The sequence below is a fragment of the Thermobia domestica genome, chromosome 4 (assembly GCF_964235325.1).
Source record: "Thermobia domestica chromosome 4, izTheDome1.hap1.1, whole genome shotgun sequence".
Taxonomy (NCBI): Eukaryota; Metazoa; Arthropoda; class Insecta; order Zygentoma; family Lepismatidae; genus Thermobia; species Thermobia domestica.
This window is the reverse complement of record NC_137457.1, coordinates 28,303,583-28,317,961: the sequence shown is the minus strand read 5'-3', so window position 1 is coordinate 28,317,961 and position 14,379 is coordinate 28,303,583. Positions and strand designations below refer to the sequence as shown.

The following is a 14,379-nucleotide window of genomic DNA, read 5'->3' as shown; positions in this document are numbered from 1 at the left end:
GTTTACGTTTCAACTTAAACATCTTCATTCTTCCGCTCCCGGTCGGGACACTCGGTCGAAGAAGTGTAAAAGTTTTTTCAGACTAGCCATCCTGCACTAAGAAAAATCCGTTCTCCGGATAGCGGTATATTGTACAAATATACGGTATCATCTTGTTTACTACAGAAATCAGTACGGAGCATACGTTATTCGTATGTTATATACGTACTGCCCTCAGATGTTACATCATGCCGTTGCAGGATATCTGACATCTAACAGTTTTCCGTATATCACATGCATATACTTACGTTACCTTCGCCAGCCATATGTTATATACGTATATTTGTATGTGAGATCCTGACCGCCTATATTGTTTCATACGGAAAGTACGTATAGATGGAACACTTATACGGAAAGTATTACAAAACATGCGTTTTCAGTTATACGTATGCTGTATGTTAAGTCCAAAAACTACAGGAATTACGCATGTAATCTACCTTTTTAAGTAAGTCGCCTCCAACTTTTTTTTTCTCACTGTGAGTGAGGTGTTCTGGTTTTCCACATTCAGACGAGGCAAATGCCGAGATTGTACCTAATATACAGGTCCCAGGCCGCTTTCCTCCTCCCCCAATCCTTCCTTTCATCCCTTTCCTCGGTAGTGTGATCGCCTAGCGACGTCATCCCTCAAACGTTACGGGCTAACATGGCCATAGGTGCCAAAAGCCCAGAAATTAATTCCTATGTTTAATCCTAATCCATGCTTCTGCCTTAGGGACGAGCAAAGCCGTTTTTTTCTAAAACTCGGAAACCGGTTTTGTAGGAAAATCGAAAACCGGTTTTCTTAGAAAATCGAAAGTCTGAAAAGTGACATTAGAACCGAAAACCGGTTTTCTAGGAAAATCGAAAACCTAAAAAGTGACATTAGAACCGTTATTTGATAGAAAACTAAAACCAGCTTTTGATATGAAACCGAACCGGTTTTGAAAACTGATATTTTGAAAGTTTTCGGAAACCAGTTTTGGTCTTAATTGAAAACTGATGAACCGGTTTTTGAGCCCGTTATTAGATTGTCTCTATCAGTGTCCCCAGCGTAAAGGCATGCTTCGACGTAGTAATCGGGCTGTTGCGAATAACATATAAGCAGTTGTTTTTCCATCAGAGGACATCTTTAAAACTATGTCTTGTGCTATACATAATCGTAATAAGTTGATTTGTAATCATCTATTCATTTCTTTGTATATATTTATATTTTTGTTCTTTTTCTTTCAGATTGTGGTGTTGTGGTCGGGTGAGAAACCCCCTCCGTCTCCCAGTAGGTGGCCCACGTTACCTGCAGTTCCCTTGAACGTCCTTCACAACACCGACCGAAGCATATCACAAAGATTCCACCCTCACTCCCTCATTCAAACTGACGCTGTCCTCTCATTGGACGAAGACTCGCTTCTCACCACTGACGAGGTGGACTTTGCCTACACTGTCTGGCGCTCCTTTCCTGACCGCATCGTTGGATATCCAGCCAGGTCACACTACTGGGACGATGCTAAGGTAACTTTGTATTGTTTTTACGTTAGTTATAGTTATATAGTAAGTTACAATGCCGTTTAACTTCAATTTCAAACTCCCAGTGAGGATAACCCTCCCCCTAGCACACCTAGGAGGAGTACGAGAGGTGATACGTAAATGATCGAAAACGGCAACATTAGTGTCGAATCTGTAGTTTCTGGAGACGCTAATATGAACACTGCCACTTGCAATGCCGTTTAAATCCAAATTTAGTTATAGGGGGGAAAGTGGCATGTAAAAAAAAAAAAAGTTGAGAAATGACTTTGTGACAGTTTTGGTGCCCTATAAGTTCAAAGTCAGCTTCAAGTTTGGATAACACCTCGTAGCAGTCTTAAAGGGGGAGGAGAAGAGGGGAAATATGTATAATATGATCGAAAACGACCGATACTAGTGTCAAATCCAAAGTTTTTGGGGTCGTTGAGATAAAGAGTGGCGCTCTTGAAGCCATTTACGTTCAAGCTGGAGGGGGACTATGACAGGTAAAAATAATTTGAAAACTGTGTATATTAGTGTCGTCGCCATAGTTTTCGGGGTCTCTAAGGTGATTGGTGGCAGTTCTGGTTAATTTCAAGTTCAGCTTCCAGTAGAGGTAAGACCTAGGGAGAGTGGAAGGAAATAACACACAAAATGATCGGAAACGACCAATATTAATGTAGAGTCCATAGTTTTCGGGGTCTCTGAAATGAATAACGACACTCCCGATGCCGTCCGAATACAGGCCCTATTAGTATCCTTAAAGGGCAATGGTAACATGTAAAAATAATAAAAAATAACCGTTATTAGATTTGATTCATAATTTTCGGGGCTTTTAGTTTGATTTGTGACAGTACCTATACCATTTAAGTCTACGTTTAACTCCCATTAGCACCCCTAAAGCAGTGGGAAGGGGTTAATATGTAAAAATAATCTAAAACAACCGATATTAGTATCGAATCCATAATTCTCGATATCGTTAAGATTAATAGTCACTCCCCCAATAGCGTTAAAGTCCAAGTTCGGTCCTGTCTGCATGTGCGTGAGAAGGGGTGAAAAATAAAAAGTTGGTAATGACTTATATAATCCATAATCTGGGTTCGTCAAGCTGTTTTGTTACATTCGCAGTGACATTTAATCCCAAGTTTAGACATGAATGGGCATGTCAGCTGGATTGGGAATTTATAGGGGCAACGCCTGTGGAGTTTAGATGTATGTGTGTCAGTGTATGTTCCAGCATAACTCCAGAACATCTGATGCAGTTTTAGCCAAACTTGGTCGACATAGTATTACTTTCAATCTGGAAAAAATACTGTAGGAATAAGATACCTCAAGGGGTGGAATTTGAAAGGACTGATACATAAAAATAAAGGCAAATGACTGATAATACTGTGTAATACATAGTTTTCGTGGTCACTGAAATGAATAGTGAAGCTTCCAATCACGTTTAAATCCAAATTCATCCCCATCAGCAAAGGTCGCGGAGAGGTGAAAAATAAAATGTCAAAAATTACTGAAAGTTTTTGGAGTCGGTAAAACTTCTGACCTGTTTGAAATGACTTTTGGAAGATAGATAGTACCCACTTCAAACTGAGTTTTTTTTTTAATCGTGTCAATTTGATTCAAGGGGTGTTCTGTGCAGTGGCGTAGCATAAGGGAACGCCGGTATGCCCGGCATCCCCTGTTAATAAGAAAAAGTATTTCATTATATATTAATTGTTTGCTTGCAATTATCACAAATATTTCCACTGCAATCTTCTGAATGCGCTCTCTCGCCTTACTTTGACAAGCAGAACCTACGCATGCGCGTCACTCAGATGCACATTTTCTGTCTTTTTCCTCTTATCGTATGCTATGTTCCTTGGGCTTCCAGGCCTACTACAAGCATCGCTGCTTTCTATCGAATGCGCATGTCCAACTACTTGATTTCTCACTCCTCCTCATCCCTTTAAACCCTACATTTGCTTTAGATATAAGCTGGCATATTCTCAAGTATTTCCAACTCTATCTATTTTGAACTAAGCTATAGTTTCTGTACAAAACGTACAAGCGCTAACGTCAACGAAATAGAACAAAACAGAAATGGCTAGTTCAATGCCTTTGTGAAGTATGTCCTTTATGTAAATAATAGTATAAAAATAGTTTTGCTTTAATCGTTATTAAATACATCGTAACTGTAATCGTAATTAAAGGCAAATTATTAAGCTTCATCATAAGTACATAGTACGCCCAGTGGCGTAGCCAGAAATTCTTTAAGGGAGCTCACACACAAAAAAATATAAAGCATTATCTAGAATCACTGTCACCGATCTGGTAGGCCAAGAGAGCTAGCACCTCCCGCCCTTCGCAAAGATTACTTGGGCTCTTCAGTATTTGGATATCTGACAACGAAATACGAGACACACAGAAACAGGCTCCCAGAGGTGTTTTAAGTTCTTTCTATTTGCATCTTCAAATTCTATATACACGCAGGCCCATATTCACGAACGGGCGTCTGAGGTCTGGACCCAACGTGATGAATTTCTAGGGGCGACACTTAAAAAAAAAAGAAGAACGAGATTGAACTATGGTATGCGGAGAAAGAAGCTACCCACGAGAAAGAAATAAAGGGAACTATACTGAAAACAATGTTCATACAACAGTAGGCCCGAGTTTTCTCGTCACAACAGTAGTGGCAAGAAAGAGCTGAGACAATTGCTTATTAGTTTCTACCGTAATCGACACATTTTCTTCTGTATGCCCCACTGGGCTACCAATTAGGGGGAGCTTGGCCCCCCTAAATTTTTTATGATCCTATATTTCCTCTCGAAATAGACTCTAGCTACGTATTGCTGATTGCAGCAGTATTGTATCGCACAAGTGACTAACTTTGACATCCCCATTTCGGAATACAACGCTACGCTACTGGTTCTGTGAGGGTAGGGTGTTTTAAGATTTATGCCGAAAGTATAGTATATATATCTCTTGAGTATTTTTTATCATTACAATTTCATTGAAATAAATATTCTAAAGAGCAAGGGGATTCAAATATTTCCCATAAACCTATTCTCCCCGTGCGAAAAACGGACATTTCATCTAGTATTTTTAGTAATCACAAATTATTACTACAGTACGTAGAAAACAATATTACAGTGATTATCACTTACACTTAAGAGCCTGCCTTACTAAAAATAATACGAAATTTACCATTTTCTTTTGTTTCATTATTCATCAGTGAAAGGAGATAATGAAATGCAAGTTATCATAATCATAGATAATGCTATTCTACAACAGAAAATATGAACCTGAAGAATGATCAGTGTTGCAATCCATAGAAATGACAGTGTTGCCAGAAAAACAATTTCCCTAAAATCTAAGTTAAGGCAGCGAGTAGAGGAATGAACTCAACTGCATTTGATTACGTATCATGTTGTTTTGGTTTCTTGTGAACTCCTTTTTAATTAACATTATTATTTAGTTTTAATAACTTTATGTTAAAACTATTTTGTTTATTACAAACTAAATACAACTATTATTTAGAAAGTAGTTCACAGGAAACCAAAACAATATGATATGTAACCAAATGCAGTTGAGTTTGTTCCTCTACTCGCTGCCTTAACTTAGATTTTAGGGAAATTGTTTTTTCTGGCAACACTGTAATTTCTATGGATGGCAACACTGATCATTCTTCAGGTTAATATTTTCTGTTGTAGAATAGCATTATCTATGATTGTGGTAACTTGCATTTCATTATCTCCTTTCAAATAAACAAGCAAAAGAAAAATGGTAAATTTTGTATTACTTTTAGTAAGGCAGGCTCTTAACAACGATTTTTATATTTGTTTGAAAATGTCAAATGTGTGCGCTTGTATTTTTACGAATACGTATTTATGAATCGAATCTATTCTTCCTGTGAGTGGCGTAAGGCGATTACAAAGTTGAATAAATATACCAATGGTCAACATTGGTTTAAATTAACTGGTGAGCTGACTAACATTCTCTGAGCTTAGCTTTTTTTTTATTTTTTAAGTATTTGTGTATTCAAAACGTTGTTTTATCTTTATTTTATTTTGTTGTTTTTTAATATATTTTTATTTTTATCTGCTTTATCTTCCCTAATTATTATTTTTAAAACTTAGTTTATTTGCGTCGTTTTATTCTTTATCTTGCAGAGTTTTTTCTTTCATTTTAATTTTTATACACCGGGCAGGGGTTTGAACGGAATCGTAGACTCTCAGGTTGGGGACCCTGGTGACAACCCCCCTAATTATCACAAGGTAATGGTTGATATCTCGTTGGAAATCTTATAGAACACTGATTCTAACGAGGTAACTCTTGTGCAATTCTTGCCCTATTCATAGAAGAAGAAGAAGAAATCCTAAAAAATATTTAAAAAATAGAATTTGGCGGCCCTGGCAACCCTTATAGTCACTCTATGCTGACAAAATGAAGCTAATGTGTAGAAATACACTTTGTAATAATAATATTATTTAAAAATGGCAGCCGAGGCTGCAATACAAAGCGACATAAAAATTCAGAACAAGATTCGTATAAAAACACCCTGTATATCATTTTAGAAGGGCTATTGCAGACCTTCACGTTGTCGGTCTTGGTGACCTCCCTAATTCTCACAGAGTCATGGTTCATACATAGAGACGAAACCTTTTCGTTAATGCAATATGTGCGAAACGTTAAAAAAAAAATGTTTTTATGTTTCAGGAAACCTCAAACTTTTCGATTCAGAGCCAGAAATCACATTTATATTATCGCGAATTTTTGCGAAATTCGGCTTTACTTGCGATAAATGCGAATAAAAGCGAAAAAGTGCAATTTTTGCTAATTATTGTTAATAATAACTAAAAAGCGCATTTCCAATTTTATTTAACTCATTCACATTACCTGTAGGACTCACAAATTTAATTTAGTTGGTAATGCTTCTCAAAATGAACTGAAAGAGTTAAATGCTTTGGTTACCCAAACAAAAGCTGTGTTTCATAACTCAGGAAAGGTTAAAAGTGCTTCTCGGAAACACTTAGATACTACTGTCCTAGAGTTACCCAAACAAATCTTCCGCCTTTGTTTCCTGCGCCAGTTTTATCGAGGTGGGGAAGTTGGTTTGAAGTTATTTCGTATGTAAGTGATTTTGTTTTTCAAATTAAAAGAATTTTTCAAAACAATTCAAAGTTCATAATCTGATGTAAGTCAGTGGCTAGAAACTTTTAGCAGTAACAAAACAGAAAGTTTGAGGTTCAAGTGCAAGCATCATTTGTCAGTGAACATGGAAGTGCTGTTGCTCAACTGATTAAGGAAGCAGAAGGGTCCAATTACCCTTATTCTCACCTTATTGTCGCGAAAACCAAAAACTTACGAAGTAAATTAGAGTTAGCTTAAGTAGGAAAATTTGGGTCTGCTACTGCAGAGTTAATTTAAAAAAAAAAAAAAAAAGTTTGCTTCTCACCACGCTGAAGTTGAAATAAAGTTGAAAATCTGCGTGCCAAAAGTATTGGTGAAGCTGCAAAATCACACGCAAGCAAGTGACGACAATTCTATGTGTCGAGTTTGCGAAAAGCTCTGCGAGTTATGTGATCCAAAAACTGTTTCATTTCATAAAGATGTAGACATCAACAAAACTGAACTGTTGTTTAAATCGTTACGGTGTTTTCTGGTGAAAATGTTCATGATCTGTTGGTTGCTTACCGTGAATTTAGAAGTAAAGTTATTGAAGTTCTCAACAGTGAGGACAAGAAAGTTGACATTGTATCATTGTTACACAGTTTAAAACAGGGATGCAAATATGCTACAAAATTTTACTAGCCGAAGTAGCTTTTTATTAGCCGAAGTAGCACAGGAGTAACCGGAATCGTACTCCTGCGCATCGTATACTTGTAGTACGAGGTTGCACCACTAGGGCGCTATGGAAGGACGTCTCCCGAAGCAGTATACCAAGTGGTATCAACCGACAACGACGCGTGTGGTTTCTCTGGTAGTTACGTGTGTATATCTGTATTGCACTCACTCGTGACACGAACAAGTGGCAGATTATCACGAATTATGTGCAGCTGTGAAGTTTTATTTTTTACTTGGCAAGAGCGCAGAAGAAACTATTGTAATGATGCAAGGGACTTACAAAAAAAAACATGCTCCCAGTAAAACGCAAGTGTACCAGCGGTTTCCTCAGTTTAAAAAGGGGAAAATGACCATGGAAGACAAGCCCAGTTCCGGTCGTCCTTCAAGTGCGCGAACCGAGAACAATATCGCCAAAAGCCGTGATTTCATCAGGGAATATCGACGCAGAACAATAAACCACCACCCCGAAGACTTATCCGGATTGTCCTGGAGCTCCATTCACAGCATTTTGCACGAGGATTGGGAATGTTACGAGTGGCTGCTAAGTTTGTGCCTAAACTTCTCATCAAAGATAAAAGGGATCGTCGCGTGGAAACCTGTCGTGCAATGAAGGACCCAGTCACAGACGATCCATACTCTCTATTCTTCAGATTATGCATCCGCAGACTTCTCCCTGTTCCGTCAGATAAAATGGAACTTGAAAGGCAAGCATTTTGCCGATGCTAACGATGTCAATTGCATTGTCATGACGGCACTAGCAGGTGTCAAAGAGGCCGAATTTGCAAGGTTCTTTCAACAAGGGAATGAACGTTTGGACAAGTGCATTAACACTAATAGAGAGTACTTTGAGGATAATTAAAGTTGTAATTAAATTAAATAATTTAAAAAAAAAGTTGTATTAAAAATGATAATAATAAAATCTACGCTTTTTATCAAGAAATTCCGGTATTTTGGGGTCCCCCTCGTATATATATCATATAAAACTGAATGTGAGTTTGTGTGTTAAAATATCACGCAATAACTATTACTGAACCAATTAAAATTATTATTTGGTGTGATTATCAGCCTTAGGCCTCCCAAGGATCTTATGATATGACATTGACAATTTTCGGCATCAGAATGAGGTGGAGAATGGTATGGCATGTAAAAAGTAATCAAAAACTGCCTATATTACTGTCCAAATCGCTGACATTCCTCGTGTCGTTTAGCTCGGAATTCTTCCTACATCGGCATGAAGAGTAAAGGGGGTGAAAAGGGAGGCCGTGTAAAATAATAAAAATGGCCGATATTAGTGTGTAGTCCATAGTTTTTGGCGTCGCTGAGATGAATAATGTCACTCCTAGTGCTGCTTAGGTGCAGGTTGAGTTCCCGTTGGCATGGGAAGTGGGAAAGGTATGGAGTGGGAAAGGAGAGGCATTTCGCATTTTGTTATACTTTCATTGTAATCCGCATATTAAGAGGAAATAGATTCAAATACTTTCCACATACTTAATCTTTCAAAGAGATATTTATATATTATTTATGAAATATATCTTCGTAATTATTATTTACAGCGTTGGGAGTGTTTATACTACGATCTATAAGAATTCCTTCTTAAAAATAATTTTATATTGGGAAATTAACCACTTGTTTAATTTCGACTTGATTCGATTCGATTTTGAGTTTAGTCTCCCTTTCAGCAGCGAGGCTATATGAGACGTGGATCTATTGATTAACGGGGAACCCGAACCACATGAGCCCCCGTCGGGAATCGAACGCGGGTGCTTGTCTAATTTGGCCTGTGTCCTAGTGAATCAACGGTGGCCAACATACACTGTAGTATATCTAGCAGGATACTCATTTTACGCGCGGGGAGAGTACTTGTCATTTTGGACCTAAAGAGTTGAATTTGGATTTAAACGGCATCGGAAGTGTCACTGTTAATCTCAGCGAGTGCGTGGGTTTTCTCGGGGTTCTCCCGTTTCCTCCCACTTTCTTCATTCCACCATTTCATTCATTACTCATCATCACCGTCTCCTTTAGCCTGACCGGCATAACCGTGGGACGTAAAACTCAAAGATTTCATTTTAATCTCAGCGACCCCGAAAACTATGGATTTGGCACTAATAGCGGTCATTTTCGATCGTTTGAAGTACCTCCTCTAAGTTGAACCGTCAAAGTGAAATAATAATCATCCTAGGCCTGAAACTCATCTATGTGGCAAATTTGACGGAGAACGGTGTTGTGATTCAAGAGTTATTAAGTTTTATATCTCTCTCCTTTCTCCTCTTTTACGCTGTACCGTCAAAATGAAATGATATAGACAGCGGTGCTAATCTGTCTTCAACATTGGGGAGGGGGGGCAACTAAGACCGTTTCTTTTCTTTTTACTTTTCTTTCTTTTTTTCTTTTCTTTTCTTTTTTTTAAGCGATGCTCGAAATATTTGTGAAGTTGAAAAACAATCCATTGAAGGATCAGCGAGCAGAGTTGTCTTCAACATTGGGAAGCGGACAGATTTGAGGCCTATTCTGTGGGGACATCAATTTCATCTCACTTTCCTTTGTGACAGTCAGACGCAAGTCATAACAATTCCCCCCCCCAAAAAAAAACACATTTCAAATCGGATTATTGGGGGGATCAGTTCCCCCATTTCCAAGATTGGACGGGACATGTCCCCCTCATTCCCGGGATTTGCGCCAGTGGATATAAACTATCCCAGACCCCAACCTCATCTATGTTGAAAATTTGATTGAGATCGGTCGGATGGTTCAAGAGTTATTAAGTCACAATTGAAGGGTAAGGGGAAAAAACAAGGAATGTCCATGCATGTGCTTTAACGGGTGCTTTGTCCTATCTGTTGGTGACTCTTGGTACTATTTGATTGTATATGCCATGCACGCGTAGATGTAGAAATATCCATGTAAAAAGGGACGAAAGATTTAATAACCCTATTTTTTGTACGTGATATCCAACATTAAAATGCCGTTTTCTCAAAAATGTAATTTTGTGACATTCCTTCTTTTTTCCCCTTACCCTTCAATTATAGTAATTTCCATTTATATAGATTTGCTCATTCAAAACTGCTTCTGGAAGCATCGGTAATACTTTATTGCGAACACGAGTCGTTTCTTCATTATTTTGAGTCAGAACTACAAAATTCATCAGCAACCATTTATAATAAAGCTTTTGTTAGAACCGTATAACTAACACGTGTAAGCAGTAAGTAATTAGTGTTACGGTACAAAAATATGAGGTTCTATATTCAGTCTTTGAGAGAAAGCCGGCAAGAATACCATTTTAATACGTTATACTAGAAACTCTTCGCTTGAGAAGGATTTTAGTTACACGTAACTTAATTATTGATTTGACGAAGAGTTTGTAGCAAAGAAGGGTAAGAAGATCCGCCAGAGGATTAAAGCTCTCATTTACGCCCGATTAAGACCCTCCCTGTGTTAATCGAATATTTGTGTTAATAGCAGACAAAGAGAGAGAGAGAGAGAACAATGCATTTGGCTAAGAGTCAAGATTGCGTCTCATTACAATGTGATCTAGTCCATGGTACATTCAGTCGAATGGAAATTCACTTTATGCCTCACACAAAGAATTGGGTTAATGGTCTTTTTGTACTTTGATTTTAAAAAGATGAAAAAATTGCAAATGATGATTAAACATAGGAGAGAAACGTGAGATATAAAAGGGATAAAAAAATCTATTAATCTGATTTCTAATGAATAATATTTATCATCCCGTTGCGCAGCGAGTTAGCTAAAAGAAAAAAAAAAAAAAAGAAGCGAGTAGATGAACTTTCAGCACTACAGAGGGCAATAGTGTACATGTCAATCTAAACGACACGCCATTTGTCAAAAAGCCGTTCCAACGAGGGCAATCAGTTTATGAATGTGCTTTAATTATCTGCGTCATTAGAAGAGTAATTTTCACTCTCGCAAATGTTTTTGTTTGATACACTGGGGTAAAAAAGAACAGAAAAATCATAGGGTAAACTTTGAGGTTTCGTGTGTTAACAAGGCGTGTAAACGATTGTGACTTTTTCGCCTCCACCACGTGTTTTGGATCAATTATCGTTTTAATTGTGGTTTCTATAACTGCTTCAAAATAGTAAAGGTGAATAAACGTTACTTCTTTTGTAAACACAAACCAGTTAACCGAACCATCTGAACTGGATCATACTTGCCATCAGTGGCGTATTTAGGGGGGGCTTCCGGGCTTAAGCCCCCCCGAAATCTTACTTACTATAGTAAAGTATATGAAATATCTTGCAGAATTTTCACATTTTCAGGCAAAGCCCCCCCTAAAGTTAGCAAAGCCTCCCCCCGAAATTTAGCAAAGCCCCCCGAAACAAAATCGTAAATACGCCACTGCTTGTCATGGTGATAGGCATTAACCTGCTATGCTAGCGTGTGAAATCTACACTGAGTGCTCACTGAATTGCGACCACCTACCTAATATTTTGTTGGTTCATTTTTTGCTCAGAGGACGGTGTGGACATGATGTGGCATGGATTCTAGTAGTTGCTTATATGTTCCCACGGGTATCTGACACCAAATATTTCTTGATGGCATCCCACAATGAGCCCTCAGATGACAGTGCAAGAGTCATAGTGCGAAGAGATTGTTCCACAACATCCCATAAATGTTCTATATGATTAAGATCCGGTGACTTCGGGAGCCAATTCATATGCTGCAGATCCGTGGAATGCTCCTTAAGCCTAGCAAGTACAGTCGTAGCTTGGTGGCACCTTGCATTATAGGGTTATGTGATTCTATAACACCTATAGGTACACAATGGATATCTCAACGTGGTCCATGCACACCAATAGTCCCAGTTCGTGCCAACAGAAGCATCCCCGAATCATACAGCCGTCCCCACCTGCCTGTACAGTACGCATCATGCACGAGGGGTGCATAGCTTCGTGCTGTTGCCTGTTGGCACCACACACGCACACTCCCATCCGAGAGAAGTAAGTACAAACCGTCATTTATCGGACCAACACTTGTTTTCCAGTCACTCACGGACCAATTAGCGTGTTCCTGTGCCCAAGCGCGACGAAGTCGGCAGTGACGAGTCATAAGGAGTGGGTATTGGTCACGTCAGACACTGATGGTTCGTTTGGCTGTCACGAACTGTTTGACGCGATGTTCACCGTACGTTTTGAACTTCCATACGCCCCGGCAGTTTCGTTTCTTGGAGTCCGTTATCCCATTTTCTTCCCACTCCTTGTACACCTCCACTACACAGGAACGGTCACATCCGACAACTATCGCTGTCTGGGTTATTAACGCACCTATTACTCAGGTACCCACAATCATGTATTGGAATGCCGATAAGTCCTGCCCACGTCCGATTATAACAGTGTGCTGTCTGCCAATAAGTAGCTTCGAGTATGTTCTTTCTCTGTAATACTAACAGCTGAGGTGGTCCTGCTCGGCTGCTGGTCCTACTTTCTTGTGTGGAAGAGTGGTCGCAATTCAGTTAGGTATGGTATTATAGTATGCAGGTTTTTTGGTTCCTGAACTATGGGCCAGTGGGGTATAGACTTTGCGAAAATTTCGCAAAACATTCTTAATAAAAAAAAAGCTTAAAATTCAACGAAGGACTTTTATTTCCGCAATTGGGAAACTTATACAAATTGACAAGACTTTCATATGTTATTAAGAATATAAATTGATCGTTTATTTATTTCTTTTGCAGGGTTCCTGGGGCTACACTTCCAAATGGACCAACGACTATTCCATTGTACTGACAGGAGCAGCTTTTTATCACCGCTACTACAACTTTCTCTACACCAATTGGCTAAGTCCTCTTCTCCATAAGACAGTTGATCAGTCCCAAAACTGTGAGGATATCCTAATGAATTTCTTAGTCAGCCACGTCACACGAAGGCCTCCGATCAAAGTAACGCAGCGCAAACAGTACAAAGAACAGCCCCCAGGAGGAGCCAGGTGAGAAAATATAATTTTTCTTTCATATGGTTTAAGGTTGATTACCTCAAAAGTAGATTTTAGTTTTTAGGCACTTAAAAAGAAAAATAATTGATTGTGACGATTAAAGAATGTTAACTGAAAAAAATAATTTCGTAGTTTGAATAAAAAATTAACACGATGGTAGGAAAATTAAGGAAGAATTATAACTCTATGAAGAATATGAGATGAAAATGCAAAGGTGGATAGGCTTCCAATGTAAACGACTGTGAAGTGTTCTCTCACCTAGGAAAGTCCAACCTTGCACCACCAGTTGTATTTTGTGGACGACCAGCTGTCTTGACGATTGCTCGATACTAGAGAAGAGCTCGTTGCAGGTGTACAAAAGGTTATTTTATTGTATGCCGTTGGGACGACTTCCAGAGGCAGAAACTATGCCCAACGTATAAGAAGAAAAGTGAAATTCCAGATGAAGTCCGTTGAATTGGCATCAGGACTCTTCACTGGGATATCAGTGAAGGGAATAACATCCGGTCCTAGCTACCATTCGTCTTTTGAATGCCAGATTATGTGACTGGATACATTGTACTGATACAGTCCTATCCTGTTGGTGTCTGTTCCATACAGTCTGGAGATTGCGTTTTTGTTAAATATGTATCAAAACATGTTCCCCATAATTGATTGTCACATTGCCACAACGCGGCGTAGCTTCTATTTTTCCCCGTAAGAAAATTAGAGAACAGCGTGGACAACTTCGTGAACTGACGAATAAAATTGCTACGTCCTTTGACAACGATACTTCCGTACGTAATTGATTAAATCTTCCCACAGTTGATCAGATATATCCACGTCTCGTCTGTGGTGACTACAAACTTCTACGGATCCCCCACTAGGTGGTGTAGAATACAGTTTTCTGAAGTTAGCTTTCCGTTAGACGATAAGACTGGTTTTCAGCGCATGAATATTCGTCCTCGAGACCATAACTTCTTGTGAGGACATGGTAGATAGTTGATTGGGGCACACGGAACCAGCTGGCCATAGCGCGGTGTGTCGGTGGATCATCCGACGTCATCAACGACTAATTCGGTACAACAGCGGTGATATCAGCTTCACTTTGGT

At 38.9% G+C, this 14,379-nt stretch overlaps 1 protein-coding gene across 1 annotated transcript in view; it reads left to right on the top strand.

Annotated features, from left to right (window-relative positions):
* LOC145683798 (exostosin-1-like) overlaps nucleotides 1-14,379 on the top strand; it is a 96,147-nt gene that overhangs the window by 65,961 nt on the left and 15,807 nt on the right. The window contains exons 4-5 of the mRNA XM_081755384.1: nucleotides 1,249-1,524; nucleotides 13,031-13,281. Coding sequence (XP_081611510.1) covers nucleotides 1,249-1,524; nucleotides 13,031-13,281 — 527 coding nt within the window. The remainder of the gene's footprint in view (nucleotides 1-1,248; nucleotides 1,525-13,030; nucleotides 13,282-14,379) is intronic.